The sequence below is a fragment of the Chionomys nivalis genome, chromosome 23, assembly GCF_950005125.1.
Source record: "Chionomys nivalis chromosome 23, mChiNiv1.1, whole genome shotgun sequence".
In the NCBI taxonomy this organism is placed as follows: domain Eukaryota; kingdom Metazoa; phylum Chordata; class Mammalia; order Rodentia; family Cricetidae; genus Chionomys; species Chionomys nivalis.
The window spans coordinates 39,242,633-39,265,289 of NC_080108.1; the positions used below are offsets into that span (position 1 = coordinate 39,242,633).

Here is a 22,657-nt window from a genome sequence, read left to right on the forward strand (position 1 = left end):
AAGCGGACCCGTGGCTTTTCAAAGTTAAGCACTGACAAAAGAAGGCTACCAGCAGGAACACCATCCTTACTCCCTAGTGCTCCAAAGAGCACGTGGGACAAAGGAGACCCTGGAGGCCAAGATTAGGAGAAAGGAAGGGGTGGAAGAGGACCAGCTGGATCCTCCTTGCTCCTTTAGCCTGCACTTGTTCCTAGCAGATCGCAGTTTTCCCGAGTCACAGGAGATGGGAGCAGCAGCTTGACTCCTCAGTTTGTCTGGGGTTCACACGGTCTTGGAAGTCTTTGCTGGCGTCTGAGTTGGGTCAGGCAGGATAGCCATTTAAGCTACCCTACATCCTGGGACTTCCATCCAGAACCACCTACTGGACTGACAGTCTCAACAAATCAGAAGTGACCTGGTTAGCAGTCTCTCCTACTCCCCCACCCAGGAGCTTATTTGATAGGCAGAGAATAGACGTGGCGGGGGAGGGGCCATAGGCAGAGTGTCCGTAGGTGACTGCTGACAGCCCGGGGACCCGTGATGGACAGTAGACAGCTAATCCTTAGAATGCGAGCCGTCGTGCCAAGCCCTAGTTCTAAATTCACCAAGCTCTTAACTCGATCTTCACAGCATCCGGGGATGGAGGAGCAGCGTTATTGTCTTCCCCGTGCCACAGACGTGAAGCAAAAGCAGGGAGTGTCCCTACTGGTGTCAGAACCTGGACTTGGGCCAGGACATTGTCTGTGATCTACTCCACTGCGTCACCTGCCTCTCAAAGCACTTCCCTTGCCCGGCAGGCACTGCAGGGCCCACAGCTAGAGACACAAACAACCCTCCAAAGGACAAAGACAGAAGCAAGAGGCTTCAAGCAGTTAAATCCTTGACCTTCTCCTCTGTCTTGTGACCTTAGGCATCAGTGGCACCTCTCTGGCCTCAGTTTCTCCATCTGCGGAACCAAGGGTGTAGCTCTCTTAAGGCAAACCAGCAGTAATGTTTGTAAATCTCAGAATTCACACAAGACCTAAGCACAGTGCTCAGAGTCCCACAACGGAGGCTGTGGCCAGTATGGCCCAACGTTCCGGAAGGAACAGCCAGGGATAGATGGTGTCTCTCTTGGTGGCAAGGGCGCGGGTCCCAGATTCTGCCTACTAACCTTCCTAGTGCTTAGGTGTGTTGTATCCCTCGTTCTCTGTGCTATCTGACATACAGAGACTTGCCAGACAGATCCAATAACTCATTGGGGTTCAACCCTGAAAATAAAAGGCCAGGGTGCAGGCAGACACCCAGGGACCCATCTGCTGAAGTTGGGCCCTCATCTTGTACCCAGAGTTCCATAGCTGCAATCTGGGAGGGGCAGGATCTCTGGCCTGCTCACGGGACTTGGCGAGGCCTAGGAAACTGTGTGCCCACCTTTCCAGTAGGGACTGACTTTTTTTTTTTTTTTTGTGGTCCTAACTCAGGAATCGCACCCTGGCTTCTGAGGCCGTGGTCGCCCTAGCTTGGCTTACTGATTGTGACTCCTGGTCCGCTTGCTGTGACTTCTCAGCATGTTTGTTGTTTCTGATTCCTGGCCATTTCACCACAGCAGCACCACTGAGCCAGGGCCCTGGAGCTGCATATTCTTTTCATTTCCCTTGAAGAGGGAGGCCTCTTTCCTCTAGACACCTGCCCCCAATCTCACCACGGCCTCTCTTCTCCCCTTATAGAATGCCACTTGTCTTCCCTAGGCACTTGTGGCCGTGTTCTCCAGGCCAAGCAGCCTCCTCCTCCACCTCTCTGAGGTCAGAGAACTGGGTGGAGAAGCATGGCTTCACACGTATGGCCTGGTCACATCCTCCAGTGGACGGAGAAGGCCAGCCTGGGTCCCAAAGGCCAGAGTGAGACTTTCTTTGACGCAAGGTCCAATTGCTCAGATGTCTGGATCCCAGTGGTGTCCCTGAAGCCACAGTTGGCCACCCATTGACCAGAGCAGAGACAGGGCCATGGTCTTCCAAACGCTTCCTGCAGCTTCCTGCTGGTCCCTAAGCGTGGCACTCCCTCTGCCAGCCTCCTCCCTCTACCCCACCCTGACCACAGCTACTCCCCATCCCCTGCTCACTACCCCACCCTGACCACAGCTACTCCCCATCCCCTGCTCACTACCCCACCCTGACCACAGCTACTGCCCATCCTCTGCTCACTTCTGCTGCCTGGAATCTGGTCCGCTTGCCTTCTTCCTTGCCTGTCTGAGCTTGCATTTGTAGTGTGCCTCCGTGACCTCTCCTCTCCATCCTAAAGCCCTTCTTTTGCTTCCAGGATTTCAGAAAATATGAAGAAGGCTTTGACCCCTACTCCATGGTAAGAGGGAGCTCTCCAGCTCAGGGGAAACAGTCCCTCAAATGAGAGGAACTGGAACTTTATTCTGGACGGTGGGGCATACAAAGAGTCCCAATAGTGCCCAGATGCCCTTTCCTGCAAAGGCTCCATTTAGACAGCCTTTCAGTGAAAACCGTGGTGTGTGTGCTGTGCATATATGTATACATATGCACACGCATGTGTGTAATATATGTTCAAGAATGTGTTGTATGTATGCAAGTGTACATACACACATGTGTATACGTGGTGTGGAGTTATCATAGCAGCTACACTTGCTGAGCGAGCATTAGCTTTGTGCCAGGCACCAGCCGTGTGTTCACAGGGCTCTTTCTTCCATCTAGTAAGCCTAGAACAGTGGGGCGCGAGTGCATGTGTGCGTGCATGTGTGTGTTTGCCGTCAATCAAGGCCATGGGTACCTCACACCCTTCAGCAAGCTCACAGCTGTCCCCACCCTGGTTTTCCGCTTCTAGTTCTCACCAGAGCAGATTGCAGGGAAGGATGTCCGACTTCTGCGCATCAAAAAGGTACCTGGTCACGGAATGGAGGCTGGTCACCAACCTTCTCTACCTTTGCCATCTTGGTCCCTACTTATTCTTCTCCTAGGTGACTCAGCAGGCTTCTGATCCTCTCCCTACTCCTTGTGGGGATACATACTCAACCCAGGCCTGCTTTCTGCCATGGTTCTGCCATGGCCTCTGTACTGCATGGTCCATGTCTCCTACACTCTGTAACCCTGCGGGAGACTTCCTGGTGCTCCACAGGCTGCTGTCTGTGTGGCCACCTAAGACATGCTTTCTTCCACCCAGGAGGGGTCTTTAGACTTGGCCCTAGAGGGTGGAGTGGACTCCCCGGTGGGGAAGGTGGTCGTCTCTGCTGTTTATGAAGGGGGAGCTGCTGAACGGCATGGTGAGTATGGACCGACTTTGCCTATTTGAGGGATGGTGTGGGGCTAGACCAGATGCCCCAGAAGAGCAGACATCTACTGGCTTCAGATGGGCTCACCCTTATTCAAGAATGTCAGGCCCATCCAGCAAACCATCTAGCTAGTCTCAGACATTGCCTGAGTGCCATGGTGCCAGGACCTGAGGTGGTAATGCCCAGGTCCTCTAGGGACTCCAAGGCTAGTGGCAGAAATGGGTTCAGAATCACAGCTTTTTATAGTACCAGGATCATCAGCCAAGGACTGCTGGGGAATGATGGTGGGGCGGAAGCTGTGAGAACTCGGGTATGGGGTGCAGTGGAGCCTACAGAGCTGAGTGCTGCAGCCTGTGAAGAGAAAAGCACATGCAGAGAGCCGGAGACGCATCCTGGCCGAGGAGGGGTCTGTGGAATGAGGCACACATCAGGTATTAGTTTCAGGACCTGGTCCACAGACCTGGGCCTAAGAATTCCACGACATTTACGTACTGAATCCATTCACAGCCCCTAGGTATGCACCATAGTGATTTCAATTTTACAACTTAGAAACTGTGGCGTGTTGAGATCAAGCCAACTCTTCAAGGATTCCCAGCCAGAAAAAGACATAGACAAGCTGACCATTTGCTTTAGTGCCCTGTATAAGTGGTGCCTCTAGGGAGGTCTTCCCCAGCTTAGCCCCCACAGAGCCACAGACTTCCCAGTGTTTGCCTAGTGTGCGTGGAGCCCTGAGTTCCATCCCCAGCACTGTATAAATCAGGATTGGTGGCACATGCCTATAATCCCAGCACTTGGGAGCTGGGAGCATGTGGATCAGAAGTTCAAGGCAACATAGTGAGTTTGAGGCCAACCTGGGCTACATAAGACTCTGTTTCAAAAAAATAAACAAAACCCCAGAACCCATTGGTCAGGACCCAGGGCTCTTGCTCCAAACTATCAACTCACTCACCTATTCGCCTTTAAAACCCTGTGTCTCAGACCCACTGTTACAGATGCTTCTGTCACAGCAGGAGGGGCTTCTGTACCCCAAGAACACTTCTAGAGTTCAGATGCCCCTTCAGTCCTAGGCTAGCACAGGAAATCCGAGGACCAGATCCCTTCAGGCTACAACAAGACCTTCCCATGGCCAGAGGGGTTAGGGTGGAGGGGTAGAGGACCAGAGCCTGAGACACACAGGAGTCTGGAATCAAAGGCCCCTGCTGGCTGGCAGCTGAGCTTCTGCAGTTACTCCAGCCAGGAAAGCACCCTCGGCCGCCTGGGTGCTGTCCAGCCCTGCTAACGATGGCCTTGGAGAGCCTTCCCACTCAGAGCCTTTATCTCACTTCTGCTCAGCAAGACAATTGTTCAGAGCTTCCTGTTGCCACACTTTCCTCTCCTCCCCGCATTTCTGTGCAACCTGAAGGACAGTTTGTTGCCTGGCCCAGCTGTGTCTGTCAGGGAAGGATGAAAGAAGACCTGTTCCTGGTTCCCTCATGGCCTTCCTGAGAGTCATTATCCTCACAGTCCCTCTGCACAGGGAAATCTGCTGCCTGAGGTTTGGTGGCACGCAGGTTTAGACATCCCAGGACATTCCCAGGAACACAAGTCCCAAACTATGACTGCCACCTCGCTGACACACACCACATTCCTGTGGTCTTCACACTTCATCACTCCAAGTGACTGATTTCCATGTAGCCCAGAGTTTTGTGCACAACAACCAGAATTCCGTCCAAAAGGAAGGTATGATGGCCAAGAGGTGTGGTAAATCTGCTTCTTTACAGAGCCATGGTGCGGATTTTCCTATCTGAGACTCTGACAGGTCTTGCAGTGGGGAGCTTGATCAGTCTATACTTCTTGCCTTCCTAAAGTCACGCCATCCCAGCAGCATGCGTCCATGGCGGTCTTTGTTTCAGCGCCCCTGTTGAGTCCCTGTTTGTGTTAAGTGTGAGAAGTGCTCAGGTGAGAGCGGTGATCCAGGAAGAGAAAGTCCTGCCTTGTGGAGCCTGGAAGAAATGGGAGGGGCCGTCAGCAAGTGAATGGTTGTGGTCACACTGTGAAAAACGCTGAGCTGTGGGGAATCCAAGGGACTTGTTTCTGATGGAGGGCATTGGAGAGGCTTGTCTGTCCTTGATGACTCCGGCTCTCTGAACTGCCCCAGAAATGCAGGCCCATCCTGCTGCAGAGTACGATGCCAAGGGCTCCACTGTGGTGGTCTAGGGGCTCTGCAGAGCCTAGAGAGCACCCATGCGAGGGGCCTTGAGAAACTGAGTCTGCTTTGTCTTTCGAGAGCTTCCAGGGCCCAGGGTGGGGAATCTCCCACTGTCTCACAGTAATGGACCAAAGTCCTGAATTAAGCACATGTCACAAGTAGTCCAGGTGCCAATCTGCTTCTTCCTGAAGGTGGTGTTGTGAAAGGGGACGAAATCATGGCCATCAATGGCAAGATTGTGACGGACTACACCCTGGCTGAGGCTGAGGCTGTCCTGCAGAAGGCCTGGAATCAGGGCGGGGTAAGAACGAGTCCCTCCCCTTCTCTCCTCCCTCTTTGGTCCAGACCCTGGTGTCTGAAGCCTGGCCTTACAATGGCAATGGCCCAGTCCAGGGCTAGTGCCCAAGGTCTAGACAGTGGACTGGACCTGAAAGGCTACAGCTCTGAGAACTGCCACTTCTTACTCACTTTTGAGTCCCAACAGTCAGTGGCACAGAATCCAGAAGACTGGACATGACCATCTAGCCCCCCTCCACCCAAAAAATCCTCCAAGGTCTTCTCTAAGTGTGTGCTAAGTAGGAATGAAGAGAATGTCGGGGGCAGGGGGTGCAGAGAGAGACCAGACCAGACAGCAGATGGAAGAGGGCTGGTGGTCTGTTCCGTGCTCAGCAGATATGCCACACGGATCAGGACTACCACATAAAGTCTCCCAGGAGGTGCGCCGCACAGTGTGAGGGGTGCCCGCCAACAGACCAATGTAAATGGTGCCCACTCACCTTGTGCAGTGCACGACGTGTGCCACTGTGTGCAGGCAGCTGAGCCTGAGGTATTAAGTTCAGTGCCGAGGAAGCTGACCAGATGGGCCTGGGACTCACATGAAAGGATGTGGAGAAGAGAAGACCAGCGGGTAACGCAATGACCGTCTGTGGTGATCTGAAGGAGCAGTGCCGTGTTCCGGAGGGAGGCCACGGGGTGGGGCGAGTGAAGTTCAATCTCAGGAACTTTGGCATGGGGACGGGGCAGTGCTGTTTCAGGACTTGCCAGTGGGCGCGCCCAAGGCTAGGGAGGACGGTGATGAGCAAGCTAACAATGGCGATGATGCTACTGAGGGGACCAAGTGTCGGGATCGGAGACTGAGACCCAAAGAGCCTGTGTTTGCTATGACTCGGGGTTATAGTGGTACACTTTCCTAGGATGTACCCTGGACTTTGAGGGGTCACCTCTATGAGTCCATATATGATTCTGAAGTGACTGCCTAGCCCTGGTCCAGAGATTGACATAGGAACTTGGTGACAAGTGAGGGTCTTGTAGCCCTGATTCTGGGGAAGAGCTTTCCTAGGGTATGGGCCTCCAGAAAGGAACCCCAGCATTTACTGTGCCCTAAATGACCCTGGTCTATGAAGCCCAGGAGTGAAACAGAACACCAGGCAGATGCATCACCCACCCCTCCACCCCCCTAACCCTCCGTGTGCGCTGTGGTCACATGGTTTCTTTCCACAGGACTGGATAGACCTTGTGGTTGCTGTTTGTCCCCCCAAGGAATACGATGATGAGCTGTAAGTGTGTGCTGGCATCCTGCCCTTGCACTCCCTGCCCTCCCAGGATTCTGCCCACCTTCCTCCAGACTCACCCAGTGAAAGGGATTGCCCTGTGCACCCATTTTCTGGCAGTCATTGGGCCTAGAACACCCTGGGCTAGAGACGCCCTGGAACAGAGTCTGGGCCTTAGTAGCTAGTGTTGGCTTGCATTCATTGACCCACCATCTGGCCCAGCATAGCCTCCATTCCACATGCCTTGAAGAATCTATAGTGCCTGTTGGAACCCAGGGCCTAGGCATGACTGGAGAGGCAGAAAGCAGTACAGGGAGAGGCCCTGCAGAGCCTCGCCCCTCAGTAACTGAGACTCTTGTCTCCTGCTCCACCCTGCATGTGTAGCTGGTCTCTTCCCTCTTCTGCAGCAGAAAGCCCCCAGCTGGTCCCAGAGCAACTTGAAGCCCATGAGGCCGTGTGTAGACACGGGTTCTTCCTGCGGCTGGAGCCCACGGTGACTAGGCAGGCAGCTGCAGGGCTCTGTCTGCCCGTGCTGCATGCCATGTGCTGCCCATGATCCTGGCAGGTTCTTTGGACTGATATCTGAAGGGAGATGGAGACAGCCTGCAGAAATGTCTCCCTTGGGACTGCTGCCAATGGCTGGGATACGAGAGCTTAAGGGGGTGCACAAGGCCCAGCTGGGGGGTACTGGCTTGGACTTAGGAGCGCTGGTGCCCACAGCCCTTGGGACCTACTTTGGGTCACACTCAGAGTCTAGTGGAGCGGAGTGGCAGGCAGCAGTAAGCACAGTGGTACCTCCCACCTATTGGACTAGGCTGGAGAACATTGGAGGCCACTGAATCTCCCAGCAGGGGCCTCTCTTTCCCATGAGAACCCCTGCAGGAACCCTGTACCTTGCTCAGGCAGAGTCAGGCCATTCGGGCTCTTTAAGCTGGTCCAAAGAACCAGGGTTGGTGGGTTCCTTTGATGTGCCCTGTCATGTCCCAATCCCTGCTTTGGGGCATTCTCATTGATCTCCTTCCCACCTTTATCTGGATCCTCTCTGGCCCACCATGGAGACAAACTCTGGAGTATGCTTCTCTATCTGTGTCCTGTGTTTTGTGGCTGTGACGCTGGAATTGATTGTGTTCTGAAGCCCATGGCAGAGCAGCTCCAAGCATGGACATGTTAGCTGCTTCTGTTGCCATTTTCCCAAAATATTGCTCATGCTCACACTCGTGTTCATGCGCCAAGACAATGTGGGCCCGGCCTACCATGTTCTTGATGGCCATTTGTCTCTTGCTCTTGACAAGTGACTCCTGTCCTTCCTACTGCTCCCATCCCACCTCATCCCAATAGCCCTTCTGCCCTCTCACTGGCTTCCTGGGTGCTGTGGCTGGTGTGAGCCCAACTGAGAGGAGCCCCTGAAGACTGGCAGGGCTGTGTGCCGTCACGGTGGGGACAGAGGGTCATTTATAACGCTTGTCCATTCTGCCTGTTTCCTCTCCCCCACAGGACCTTCTTTTAAAGTTTGGAGAGAGAAGTCAGCCAGACTCCTCTCTGGAGCCTGGCAAGCTCTGCACCCAGTCCCTGAACTCAGCTTGAGAAACACAGTCACCGGGTGTAGAGGCCTCCCTGAAGCTGTGCCCCACACCAGGAATGCAAATGGCCTGGCTCCTCCTCAGAAGGCCCTCAAAAGGTGGCGCAAAGAGCAGCTGCCATTCTGGAGGTGGCCTGCAGGGGTCCTTCTGCCTTTTCTTCCAGCTTTACTAAGCTGGTCCCTCCCAGCTCTGGAGTATCCCTTCCCTGAGACTAGGAGTACCCGCTCCTGCAGCTCCCTCCAGCCCGCTTCTCTCTCCTTTGCGATCACTGCTGAAAACCTGACTGTGAGCTCACTAATAAACAAGATTGATGCCTTTTCCAGCTTCTGGGATGAATGTGTGTGGGCCGCAAGTTCAAGGCTGTTCAGTGAAAGACTGGAAGGTGTGGCTCCTGGCTGTGATCTGGGCGTGACATGCAGAGGACTGATGCTGGCTCACGGCTAAGGGAGGGGTAGTCGGAACCCCAAGCTGGACTTCGGGGTGTCCCTGGCAGAGAGGTGGGGAATGAGGGTGTATGGCAGGGCTTTGTCCTGTTCCACTCAAAGGGGTACCTCAAGGTGTAGAGTGACCCAGCTGCTACCAGAGCCTACACTGCCTCTTCCAAGGTTGCCCAAGTGCGACAAGGTGGGACAAAGATGTGAGTTCACCTCCTGCTCAGAATGTGTCCCAGCTGAACCATAGGGAAAGAGAAAGAAGGTGCCAGCAGGGACAAGACAGGGTCTCTTGGATACTCCATGGAGAGAATCGCCGTCAATAATGAACCCAAAATATACAGCATTAATTGCATAAGGATTGGAAAGTTCCAGACAGCTTGTATGAAGTAGGGCTTAGGGCAGGTCCTAGGGGACAGCTGAACCCAGAATTCACGGGGGGACTGCGTCGGGTATGGGGGTCCTCTGCAGTGACACAGACTGCTCCCCACAAGTGACAGAACCCCTCTTCTATACCGCAAACTCATGGGCTGACAAGAGGTGCTGACTTTATTGATGCTGGTCCACGAGGCACCAGAGAATCTACTCCCATGCCCAGATACTCCTCAGGAAAGCTGCAGCCAAGGAGGGTGACTTGTCAGAGTCCCGGGGTGTAACACTGTCCTCTTCTCTGCATCACCCCATAGAAGCATGAACCTGGACGGCTGGGGGCCCACAGATGCTCTTGACTCTTGGCTCTCAGCATCCCGCCCCTCTCATTGAAGTTGCAGCCCACGGCTGGTCAGGTTGCCGAGCCAGCTCTGAGCTTCACACCTCTGTCTCTGGGAATCTCAGGCCACAGCTGTGCCCTGTGGTGCTTCCTTTGGGCCTGGAAAGCTGGAAAGCATCTTCCCAGGCAGGTCCAGCCTGCTCCTCACTCTCACAGTCATCTGAGGATCTGCTTGCAGAGCTCCGTGATTGTACCCTCCTCTCCATGATCGACATTTCTTTGATCCCAGTGCCCTGGGCTGGCCTGGACTCTGTGAAACCAAAAGGAGCAGAGCCAGGTGCAGAGAGAAGGCAGGTGGCTTAGTTGGCACCAGAAGCCAGCAGTGAAGGGGTCAGTCCTGCTGGGGCTTTACAGCTGGCTTTAGCAGGGTTGAGATCTGCTAGCTACACAACAGCCCCCTCTTCAGGATTCCAGTTATATGGTTCAGCTTTACCACGGGGCAAAAGGTAGGCTCCTTCAACAGCACCAGTCTTCAGTCTCAGCCCTTTCCCTGGCTAGTGGAGTCTATGATGTGACATGCTCTGGTAGTGTTGGGAAGAGAAGGAAGTCACAGCTCCAAAGCGGCCATGCGATCAGGGTCGGGTAAGCTCCCCTGGTCTGCTGTGTGCTGTGGTGGCTATTAAGGGTTGCAAGTGCATTTCGCTCACAGTATGTCCTCTTACCATGGTACTATCTCTCGACCGGGAAGGTCTCCATGCTCCTGTGTGTTAATGCTCCTCTCTTTGGTGCTACTGGCAAGTGGAAAAACTAAAGGGGGGAAGTTTTGGGTCTTTGAGGGTTGTATGCGTTAGATTGTGACGTGTCTCCTGCAGGATCAGATGGGGTTAAATGCTTGGTTTCCCCAGATGGCGGCACTGTTTTGGAAGGTTGTGGCTTCTTTAGAAAATGTAGGGGAGCTAGGAGAAATGGAGGAAGTGGATTGCTGAGGCTGGTCCTTGAAGCTTTATAGCTCCTAGTCCCACTTCCCTTCTGCTCACTAATTCCTGACTGCTGGAGCTGCCGCAGGCTCCCACCACCATGCCCTCCCCCTCATGAGGGGCTACCTTTTCCCAGCTGGCAGCCCAGATAAAGCAGTGGGAGGGTTAGTAACGCTGGAGTAGCCTCCTAAACGTGGATTATTGGACTCCCATCTCTCCGGCGTCTCTGCGAGGTGCTCCCGCCATTATATCCTGCCTCACCACAGGCTGGACAGCAACCTATCTGCTTGATCATAGATCTTCGAAAACCATGAGTCCAAACCAATCTTTCCTCCTTTTAATTTGATTGCTCCAGGTATTTCCCTACAGTAACAGAAAGCTAACTTAGGTGGAGATCACGGGACATTAGCTGCAGCATGACTTGTAACCAGGTGAGATACTTACATTGGAGATTACATGGAGCACTGTGCTGGGATCCAAACCTGGAATCAGTCACAACATCCATGCAAAGGACGTAGGAGGGAGATCATGCTGTTATCTTCCGTAGGAAACCGAGGCACCCAGCATCCTGTATCAAGGCTGAGCTTTCGCAGGAAGCAAGTGGCAAGCTAGGATGCAGGTCCAAACACCACGGCTTGGTTCCCCCGACTGAGCATTGCTTCAAAGAAAGGAGAAACACATGGCTGCCACATGGAATTTGTCCTCAGGAACATCAGGGGAACCACTCCCTCGCTTCTGTTTCCCATGTCTGTTTCATCTGATCTCCCTACTGCAGAGCGAGTTAAAACTGCAACAGGATCACAGCTGAACTGTTTGTACAGCATCCTAAGGACAGTCTAAACTCTTACCTGGCTATTACAGCTCTGTATCACCTGGCCCCTGCCCACTTCTCTAGCCCTGTCTCCCACCAGTCGCCTCCTTGGCTCTGGCCACACTGACTCTGGTTTCTCTGGATCCTTGTGCTTGCTGGCTTTATTCATTACATCGTGATGTAACCCTCAGGAGCTTTCTGTGCACTCTTCAAATCCTAGACCGTCTGTGAAAGGAAGCCTAGTGTTTCTTTTGGTATGGCTGAGAACTCAGTGAGTTGTGAACCTTAGGGATGAAACTGACAGAAAAATCCAGCTCCAGAGGACAGTTTAAGTACTGGGAAAGAATTCAGGAGTGTTTGAGGAGGTCTGGAGAGCCAGATGCTGAAATAAAGGCACTGGGACCCTGTTGTGGATTCTTGTATCAGCCGAAGTTCCCCCAAAGAATAAAGAACATACATGTACACAGCGGTTCGTGCACACACAAGTGTGCACACACTTGCACACAGTGAAATACACACATTACATATAAATATATGGAGAACTTTAAGTTGGTTATTATGTTACTTTTTAAATTTTTAATGTTTTATGTGTGTTTTGTCAGCCTGTCTGTGCACCACATGCATGCAGTGCCCTCCTCAGCCAGAAGAGGGCAGCAGACCCCCTGGAACTGGAGTTAATAGATGATTGTAAGCCTCTCTGTGGGTGCTGGGGATCAAACCTGGGTCTTCTGTGAGAGCAGCCCATGCTCTAAACGGCTAAGCCCTCTCTGCAGTCCTTGCTGTGTTAATTTTAAATAATAAGCACATACAAGTATGGGTTCAAGCATTTCTAAGGTCTCTGAGGGAGGCCAGCATAGTGGGGCCATATTAAGACAAATATAGACTGGTCATCAGCAGAACGTGTTCTTCCTTGGGAATATCAGCGTGTTTTAGGTGCATGTGGGCAGGAGTGGTGGTGTATACACAGGCACGCAGAGGCACACACTTGGCTATTTATGCAGTGCTGGGAATTTGAACATGGGTCCTACAGCTTGAACAAGCCCTCTTGCTCACTGAGCCATCTCTCCAGCTCCTGTAAGCTTGTATCCCTGTTGAGACTGTGAACCGACTAAACAAGGTCCACTACATTATGGAGGGCAATTACCCAGAGTCCACTGTAAATGTTAATCCCATCTCAAAAACGCCTTCATGGAGAAGCACCTTGATGTGTTTGCCCAAACGTCTGAGTGCTGCGGCCTGCCAAGCTGACACACAAAATTCACCACCGAACCATCTCATGGCTCTGCCGCACTCTGACCAGCTTCATTCTCAGATGGCAAAATGGCTGCTGGTGACGCCACCTCTGTCCTTGAAGCTCAAAGTAGAGTGTGGCCGCCCTGGTGGCCCAGTGAGGTCAGCACTGCTCTACGTGGACTCCATAAAGAGGCAGGGTCTGCTCAGAAGGAAGACAGGAAGGAAGCGGCCCCCAAGATGCTGCTAAGGGCATCTGCAAAGGACCCCACTCAGAAGGGTCTTTCTCTGTCTTTCCTTCCCTTGTCCCTCAGCCTGGGAGGAACCTTCTTCCCCCATGTTTGTGTCCCCAGCTTCAGGTGGCACAGGGGTTGTGAATGGGACACTGGAATTTCCATCAGCCAGTCAACTGCCCTGAGAAGTGAGGCTTGATGTCTCACCTTGGCCACATTTATTACTCACTTTCCTGGTTCTTTTAGTCCTAAGATGCCACATAGTGGGATTGTGATGCTCAAAAGAACAGGGACAAGAACTTTAGAAAAGCCCATGACTCATTGATCACTATTAATTTCCCAAGAATCTGGGGTTCAGGCTACAGAGAGCAGGCTGGGACCATCTCACCCGAGCGTGGAGTTTCCTAAAGGCACTCTCTGGGCAAATGGTAGTCTCTTATCCTGACTCTGGGCCCCACCTGCACCTGTGTCAATTGAGGGCCCACTTTCCCTCTCCATGTGTAGCTCAGTGCAGAGCCTTGCACACGCGTGTACACACACACACACACTCTTATCCTTTCTCTAGGGGAGTAGGTTACCATTGGCTTAGTGTATATATATGCTTACACACATGCTCATATGTGTATGCTGGGTTTTTAAATATTCATCTTCATTAATTTTATCCTGAATCCATAGAGCCCCTGGCAACCATCATCCCCTCTGTCTCCCTGTGTGCCTAGTGGAAGTACATCCTCCAAGTGGACTTCTACAGCATTTTGCCTCTATGTGATAGATTTATTTTGCTTACTAAAATTCTTCGAGTAGAAGGGAGGTGAAAAAGAGGACATGATGAGGAGGAGAATAGAGGAAGCCCACCTCTGTGTCAGCGCACACCTGTAATCCCAGTCCTCTAGAGGTAGAAACAGAAGAACTGACTCAAGGTCATCCTCAGCTACGTACCAAGTTCAGTGCATTGGGGCCAGCCTGAGCTCCATCTGAGTTTAACCAAAACAAATACGAGAGACAGAGGGACTGGATATTATCCAAGTGCATTAGATCCACAAATGCAAGCCCCTAATTTTGTATGGTTAACACATATTCATAAAAATGTTTAAAGGTTTTTACTATGATTTAATTTCTTCTGTGTACATGTTTGTATATGTGGTATACATGTACCATTGTACATGTATGAAGGTCAGAGGATGGCTTTCAAGAGTCAGTTCTCTTCTACCGTGTGCCATGAGATCCGACTCTCGTCATAAGGCTTGGTGGCAAGCACCTTTACCCACTGAGCTGTATCAACCACACACGCGCACGCACGCATGCGCACACACATGCTCTTGTCGTTCACACATTCGTGCTATGTGCTGGGGTGGCACTCAGAGCTTTTATCACTGCACTGTCACCACTGAGGTGGCTTGTCTGCTCCCAGTTCCCTCCCTTTTAAAGCCGGGATACTGCATACCCTAGTCTGCCCTCAGCTGTGAGGAACAGTGTGAGCAGCCCCCCGCCCGAGTTCACCCTGCCCTTTGTTCTGCTCTCCACTGAAGGCATATTCAGCAGCAGGCACAAATGCGGAAGTGTGACTTCTGAGCCCTTTGGGACAGAACTGTCACCTAGACAGACAGCTACAGTCTGATCCTCAAAGGGCAAAACATCTCCAGGGAAAGTAGAAGCCAAGTCTACAGAGGTCCCAGGGCTTCCTACACACATGGGCGTGAAGTGTGCTAGTGGGGGGGTGACAGAGATCAGCAGGTCCTCAGGGGCATGCTGGGAAAGCAGTGACTGCAGAGACGCTCCCTCTGCCTGCATCGGCACAGCTGATCAGTGTGACTATAGGCTCTTTATCAGGTAAGGGGACTCTAGGGCCAGGGAACCAGAGTCTACTGTGCAGGTCCTATCCTTCAGCTTACAGGTACCACAGGGCCAAAGGCCACCTGACCCAGAGCAAAACCGCTGACTCAGCCCGCACCTGGGAGCCACCTCGGGCCAGGCCACTGTTTCCAAGTCAGAGTCGGAGGTTTAGAGAAGGTTTACCAGTCTCAGGAGGGACTCCAAAGCATTTATGAGAGTCTCAGAAGTGCTTCTGCCTCACAGAGCTTATATCCACCTTGACAATTAAACAGCAGAAACAAAGCCTGAAGTGTGGGACTGGGAGACAGCTCAGTGGGTAGAGCACATGCCGTGCATGCATGAGGGCCTGAGTTCGGATCTCCAGAACCCACACAGTCGAGTGAACGAGTCTGCAATCTCAGTCATAGTGAGCTGAGAGATGGAGAATCTCCAGACGCTGCCAGCACAGTCTGGTCTACACAGCAGAGAACAACAGAGGTATTTCGTACCAAAGAGGATGAAAAGTGAGGACAAACACTGGAGCTTGTTCTCAGATCCTGCATGTTTGCAGTGCCATGTGCGTGCCCAGACTCACACACACATAGGTATACACAGGTATACACACGGACACACACACACACCAAACAAAAGCCTAAATAGTGAGTTACTGGAAACACCCCAAAAAGAGAGAAAGCTCCTTCGATGCACCCCACTTTTTCTCCAGGATTTTGTACGCTGTCCAGCACACAGTAGGCGCTTAGTGTAAATGCATCACTAAAGAGTAAAGAGTGACCTGATGAAGACAAGAAGAGAACATGCCTGATGACATGATGTGTGTCAGTGAGGAAGCCGGAACGAGTTCATAAACATCCATTTTCCACTCCGCTGAGCAAGCAAACAGCTCTCACCACTGGAGGGTAAACACCGCCCCTGATTGACTCAGTCACTCATCTGTGCACTCGTTCATTCATCCAAAAGCAAATATTGATTGGGATTATTCAGCTCTGCGCCAGAGCCAACACCTCATGAGTCTCAACCCAGCCCTACAGATCTCCCAGTGCAGCAGGGGAGACTGACCCAAATGGGGACCATTGCATGCTGGGTAACAGCAGTGTTGGAAGCCCAACACAGGGCTGGGGGTGGAGGGAGACCTTTCAGGGGACCCACCTTTGTGTTGGGGGACAAGGAAACCTTCAGTAAGAAGGGACACTTGAAGTCAGTACTGAGAGTTTAGAAGCTGGATGTTGGAGGGCAGGGAGAGCGGAGATGCTATCCTCACAGTGAGGACATACATCTTGGCATCACAGGCGGCTTGTGTGCAGGAGTGGAGTCTGTATGGGGAAGCCTCAGTTGGACACTCTAGAGCATCCACTGTCTCTCCCCCTCCCACTGTCTCTCCCCTGCTCCACGACCTTTCTCAGAGTACCTCGTCATGCCAAGACTCACAAGCTCACTAGTGTGTCTGGAAAACGCGTCCCAGCCCCGCATGTGTGCACACTTCAGCAGAGCCTTTGTAATTTCCTCTCTTCACCTGGGCAGACTGGGCATCTGCCACCACCACGCTATCCTCATGTTCCCAGCAAGCTTCGTCTCCAAGCCTCCAAGCACTGATCTCTTTCCCCTTTCTTTTCTCTTTTCCTCTTCTCCTCTTCAACACCCTTCACCATTTATCTTCTTTTCCCAGGCAGCCCATAAGCTGGGAGCAGAGACTACCTCCTGTCTCTAGCCAGAGGCTGTGACTCTCACATTTCAGCATGTCTGTCACCCGAGGGCAAGTTTGGGTGCTTCCCTTCCAGACGCCATGGGCTGGGGTTGTCCTGAAAATGGACACCTCCAACAAAGCACCAATAATGCTGATGGTCGAGGGCACTTCAAAAACCACTAGGACCAAACTGGGTTCCAGCGGATGTTCTGTATCTTACTGGGCTGTGCGAGCTATGACAAGTCACTTAGCGTCTCTGGGCCTATTTCCCAAGGACACAGTACCACTCGCATTGCTGTTACAGAGGAACCCAACCCGCACACAGCAACTCCAGAATGAATGTTCTTTGCTGACTTTCTCACTACAGCTCACAGCACCCAGCTGAACCAGTTTATTTCTCCAGTTAGATGAGCAATACCTCCACCCATCCTGTCCACCCCAGCACCCTAACTCCCATCCCCCCAGAAGCTAGTCTCTTACAACTGGAAAAGAATTGGATGAATTTCCAGCTTCCAAGGAAAGGGCAGCATTTCTCTCTAAACCACCGTGGTTGCTCTTCACCTTAATATTAATATTAAATATATTCACCTATTTAAATTTTTAATGTACACATTACAGCTAAAAATAGATTTGGCTCCACATAGGCCCTGTGGGAGCTCTTCAACAATACAATTGTAGAGCAGATAAATGTCAGCTCATGGCTGTGAGTCAGACTCAAGGTCGCCGTCCACCTGAGCGGAGGAGTTTTCCCTCTACACAGAATCAGTCACGGGGATGCCCAGCCTCAAGACGCTCATACGTCCACTGTCACCAGTGCCCAAGTGTCCACAGGCTCCAGTGATAAAGGTACCATGAACTGGATGGCCTAGAACACAGATTTATTTCTCGTGTGGTTCTGGTGGCTGCAAAGTCCAAGGCCAGGAAGCCAAGAGATTTGATTCCTGTCGAAGCCTGCTTTCTCCCAGAAGGCAGTCTTCTCCCTGTAACCCACATTAGGGAGAATGTCAATGAATGTTTGGGGGCATTTTATAAAGCATGAGTCTCATCATGGAGGTGAGTCCCTTGTGACTCAAAGACCCTGCCTCCTAATGCCATCGTCCTGTGCGTTAGGATTGGGAGACAGAAACATTTAGTCCTTTGCAGCAAGGAAGTTACGAGCTAAATAAGAAGTGGGGCTTGTTCTGTGAACACTGCTTCCAGAGCTGTCTCTATGGCCACACTCTGAGTCAAAACCCTGCCCATACAGCTGACTCCTACCCTTCTTTTCGCCTTGATATTTTACCCTACCCATGCCAGATACCCGTTTCTCAGAAGGATGCCCCGAGAAGGAAACTGGACACAGTCACCTATTCTGAAAGGGACCTTGAACCACTGAGTTTTCCTCTCTGCCTGTTTCTCTCCCGGGTCATTATCAGGAGCTACTGAGTACCAGCCTCAGCGCTCACTCAGGGTTCAGAACAGGACTTCTGCGGCCAATGAAAACTGGCTTGGACAGGATCTGAGGGGTAAAATAAACTGACCCACGCATGTTTTTCCTGCACGTTTCTTTATTCCTTGGGGGAAGATGGAAAAGGGAGAGAAAGCAGCCTAAGGGCATAAGGGGTGATGTCCATGAAGCTTTCAGTTTATATGGGCATACAGACAAGTTAGCAGTCCCATAGGCGGTATAGCATACAGACAAGTTAGCAGTCCCATAGGCGGTATAGCATACAGACAAGTTAGCAGTCCCATAGGCGGTATAGCATACAGACAAGTTAGCAGTCCCACAGGTGGTATAGCATACAGACAAGTTAGCAGTCCCACAGGTGGTATAGCATACAGACAAGTTAGCAGTCCCACAGGTGGTATAGCATACAGACAAGTTAGCAGTCCCGTAGGCGGTATAGCATACAGACAAGTTAGCAGTCCCATAGGCAGCAACAATAGTATCAAGCATGCATGTTCACAGAGCCACAAGAATCCTGTGGATCTGGCAAGGAGGCACCTTATATCTCAGAGGGGGTCGTGACTGTGAGGTTCCCTTGCAGCTGAGAACGCAGCCTTGGTAGCTATATTAACCTGCTGGCTTGATTTACATTAGCATCTAGCTGGTTGGATAAAGGAATCTCTTCTGGGGACCCTGCTTTTGACTCTAGCAGGGTGAGGATTTTTCTCTCTGAAGCTAATTTTAGCGACTCAGACCTTTTCCCGGCATAAACAGTTAATTTCCTGGGCTATGATCCTATATTAGTTGAAACCAAGGTAAAGGCTAATACAGAATATTAGTAGGCTCTTAAGTCAGAGCAGAAGACCAGTAGATTTCACCTTCCTGCGTCTGCTGTTAGAGCAGACGTGTTACCTCCTGTATGAGGCTCCTTTTTTTAAAATTTTTATCTTTCCATTCAATTATTTATGCTTCCTTCCCTCCTCTCAATCCCCTCACACTCCCCTACACCCCCTCCTCCCTCTCCCACCCTGCTTGGGGGAGTGGGAGGGTGAAGATGGAGGAAGGGCGGAAATAGGAGCAGGGAAGAAGATACCTACATTAAGGGATCCATTTTAGGGTTGGCAAGAGACTTAGCTCTAGAGGGATCCCAGGTGTCCAGGGGGATGTCCCCAGCTGGGTCCTTGGACAGCAGAGGAGAGGGTGCCTGAACTGTCCTTGCCCCGCTATCATGCTGATGATTATCTCGAATATCACCATAGAATCTTCGTCCAGCGATGGATGGAGATAGAGAAAGTGTGTGTGGGGGGGGCTATTTTATGTAGATTTGACTGTGAGAACAAAGGCTTGACTGAATGAATCCTTTTTCCACCATGGCTTCATGGTGTGGGGGAGGTATCCAGTTACCCTACACTGCTGGGAGACTATAGAAGGGAGAAATGCCATGATTTCACAAGATTTTTTACATAATCGACAATGACTTATCCAAAGGACAGATGACCCCAGAGCTCTGCACAAACGGGTCCTCCGGGCAGAGTGTACGTGTACACTTCCCGTGGAGAGTCCAGTAGCTCTGTCAGCTGTGTATTTACTATACAATACTTGTGGGCTCACCACAGCTCATGATGCTCCCACATGGGCCTCACAGAGAGGTGGTGACCAAGCCAGCAAGGCCGTGACACTGGGTAGGGGCTAAATTTTAAAAATTCAATGTCTTGGGCATTCAAGCAGGAATGTCCCACCCTTCTTCTGTTGTGGTTTCTGACCTGTGAGCTGCATAAGAGAGATGATTCCTCCTGCTTATAGCTGAAGCCTGGAGAGGTTGATGATGTGCCCATGGTCCCATAGCTGGCCAGACACCCACACTCCCACAGTACAGACTTCAAGTCCAGGCAGGCTCTACTCAGGACCTGGAGTTAAGGTCTCCTTGACTGAGATGTCCAATCTTGGGACACTGAACTATGAATTGTCATCTATAGGTGCACTGGGCCTCATTCACAGACATCTTTGGGTGTGCATGGCCATCCAGCCACTATTAGACACTCTCTAGGGGGGATGACAGTTATGGGAGGAGGGAGAGCACTGGTTTCAGTCCATCTTTGGGTCAGTCTTCCAGGCTGGCACCAGAGGCCAGAGAAAGGTGTCCTCATCAGCTTTGCCTGAAGATTCTGCTGCTTTGGGTGGGGGAGAGGAGGCAGGAAGCCCACCCCAGGATCTCACATCACTGGCTACATCACATGACGGTATCTTTAGGGGTCCTGAAAAGAAAAGAAAATTGGTTAATTGTCAAGTCCTGAGAGAGGCAGCTTTATCATCTGTTTTCCAGTCTCTGTGTAATGGGAAAGTGCAGGGCTTGTCTCAGGTCCTGGGCTATAGCAGTCTGCTAGGCTGGGTCACCTCAGCCAGCCCCATTAGGCTGGGCCACCTCAGCTAGCCCTTTTAGGCTGGGTCACCTCTATGAGCCTCATCAAAACTGTCCTGAGGAGGCTGATGTCCAAAGTCGACCTGTCAGTGATGCTATCAGCTGAGTGGCAGTCTATGAGTCAGGTGGAATTGCTGCTGTGGGGCCCCATCTTCTTCCTGGGACTTCAGAGATTACTGTAGGGAAATTTATTGTTCACTGTGGAAAACTTAAACATTATTCATACTAAAATGGAAAGTTTGAATTTCAATAGACATGTATTCAAAGAAAGGTACCATAGAGACAGAAATAGGCATGGGGTGAAGTAGGATTTTTGAAAGCAGAGTTTTGATTACCTTAGTCCCTAGATATTTAAATTCCTTCTGACCCACACCAGGTACTCTCCTGATATGAGAAAGAAGCTCTGAATATTTCTTTTAACAACATGCTTGGCTTTAGAAAAGGATAGCCACTGTTCAACTCCAAAGCCAGCTTTGATTTTTAAGTGAGTTGGGACCACCATTAGATTGAGAAGTAAGGAGATAGGTATGTTCAGTTAGTGAGATTTTTACCCTACAGAGAATATTGGTATTATAAATTGGATTTTTCTTTGCTTGGTGATTCTTTCTGTATAGCTATCTTTTCTTCTTTAGGCGTCTAGCATCTAGACGTCCAAGGTCTTTTGACATCTTGAAAATGGGTATTTTCTATTTTCCTGCAAAGACAAGAACAGAATCCTGAAAGAGTTCTCCTCTAAAAGAAACAAGAATCTGATTTAAAAACAACAATAATAACAACAAAAACAACCAAAAAAACCCAAACAAACAAACAAGAATCTGAACTTGTCCTTAACCAGGCTGAAAGGTTATTTTGGCTCATGGTTTGAGGGGTTACAGTGTATCATTGTAAGGGAAGCGTGGTGGTAGAGAGCCAGGTGGCTGGTCATGTTGTAGCAGCAGTGTGGAAACAGAGGGAGGGACCAGGAAGCAAGGCTACATTTCTGCTCTCCAGCAGCCCACTTTCTCCAGCTAACCCCCACTTCTGGAAGGTTCTACAATTTCGCAAAATAGATGGGAACTGAAAGTTAAACCATATGAGCCTGTGAGAGCATTTTAACACTCAAACCATAAGGTAGATTGTGCATGGGAGTTGTCATTCTTGGTTGGGTGACCCTAGAGAGATTGCCTCTTAGACCAAAACACTAGCAATTCTGTTTGTGGTGACAAATGCCTGTAAACCCAGCCCTAGGGAAGCTGAGGCAGGATTTCAAGACCAGCCTTGACTACAAACCAAGTGTGACGGTTTGAATGAGACCAGCCCTTATGGGCTCATAGCTGTGAATGCTTGGTCACCAGGGAGTGGCACTATTTGAAAGGATTAGGAGGTGTAGCCTTGGTGGAGTAAGTACTCACTGCTGGTCTGCTTTGAGCTTTCAAAAGCCCGTATCAAGCCCAGAGTGTCTCTCTTCCTGCTGCCTACAGATGCGGGTGTGGAACTCTCAGCTCATTCTCCAGCACCAAGTCTGTCTACCAGCCGCCATGCTTCCTGCCGTGGCAATAATGAACTAAACTTCTGAAACCCTAAGTAAGCCCCAGTTAAATGTTTTCCTTTATAAGAGTTTCTCTGGTTATGGTTCTCTTCACAGCAAAAGAACACTGACTAAGACAGCAACGTTGAGGCTATCCTGGCCTACATAAGACCCTGTCTCAAACAACTTTAACTAGCAAAAGCAAAATTTTAATTTGTATAAACATCTCTCATCTCGATAGGCCAAGAGAAAGCAAATGTTAGTCTTGATTGTTGTTAGGAGCTCCTTCGCCATGCCTCTGGTTTTATGGTGTCGAGACGGGGGCAGGCTGCCTCTTGCTCCTGCATCAACCCTCCATTCATGTACAAATGAGGATTCCCGGCCTCCACCAGTCTGTGCCTCCTCCTTGGGGCGAGGGAAGATTGCCCGATCTATATGGATTACCTCAGACAGTCTACACACACCGTCACTTGCAGTTAGGTCCCCAATAATCTCTCCATGAAGCAGGTAGTGAGGCACCATCTGTCTAGAACTTTTTCTTCTCTCCTGATGCAGGACAGAGTATGATGGAGAGAGCAGACACTGCTGCTTCCAGAGTTCCCGGCAGAATGTTTGTTTCTACCTCAGTTGTCTTATATCAGTTCCTCTGCGGAACCACAGAAGCACTGCCTGTGTGTTTCCCACCTGCCCGCGGCTTCACAGTCATCGGGAAAGGGGCAGGAGGAGGTGTCTTTCTCCATCGGTACCAATAGCCCTACATTGTTCTCTGTACTTCTGCCACATTCTACAGCATAGGGGTGATGATTCAACACAATCAGTGTGACAGGATGGG

At 51.0% G+C, this 22,657-nt stretch overlaps 1 protein-coding gene across 1 annotated transcript in view; it reads left to right on the top strand.

Moving 5' to 3' along the window:
• The window catches only part of Ush1c (USH1 protein network component harmonin), a 45,657-nt gene extending 37,096 nt beyond the window's left edge, over positions 1-8,561 (top strand). The window contains 8 exon segments of the mRNA XM_057756188.1: positions 2,275-2,316; positions 2,806-2,859; positions 3,142-3,241; positions 5,630-5,739; positions 6,939-6,994; positions 7,373-7,481; positions 8,483-8,521; positions 8,523-8,561. Coding sequence (XP_057612171.1) covers positions 2,275-2,316; positions 2,806-2,859; positions 3,142-3,241; positions 5,630-5,739; positions 6,939-6,994; positions 7,373-7,481; positions 8,483-8,521; positions 8,523-8,561 — 549 coding nt within the window.
• The last annotated feature ends 14,096 nt before the right edge of the window (positions 8,562-22,657 follow it).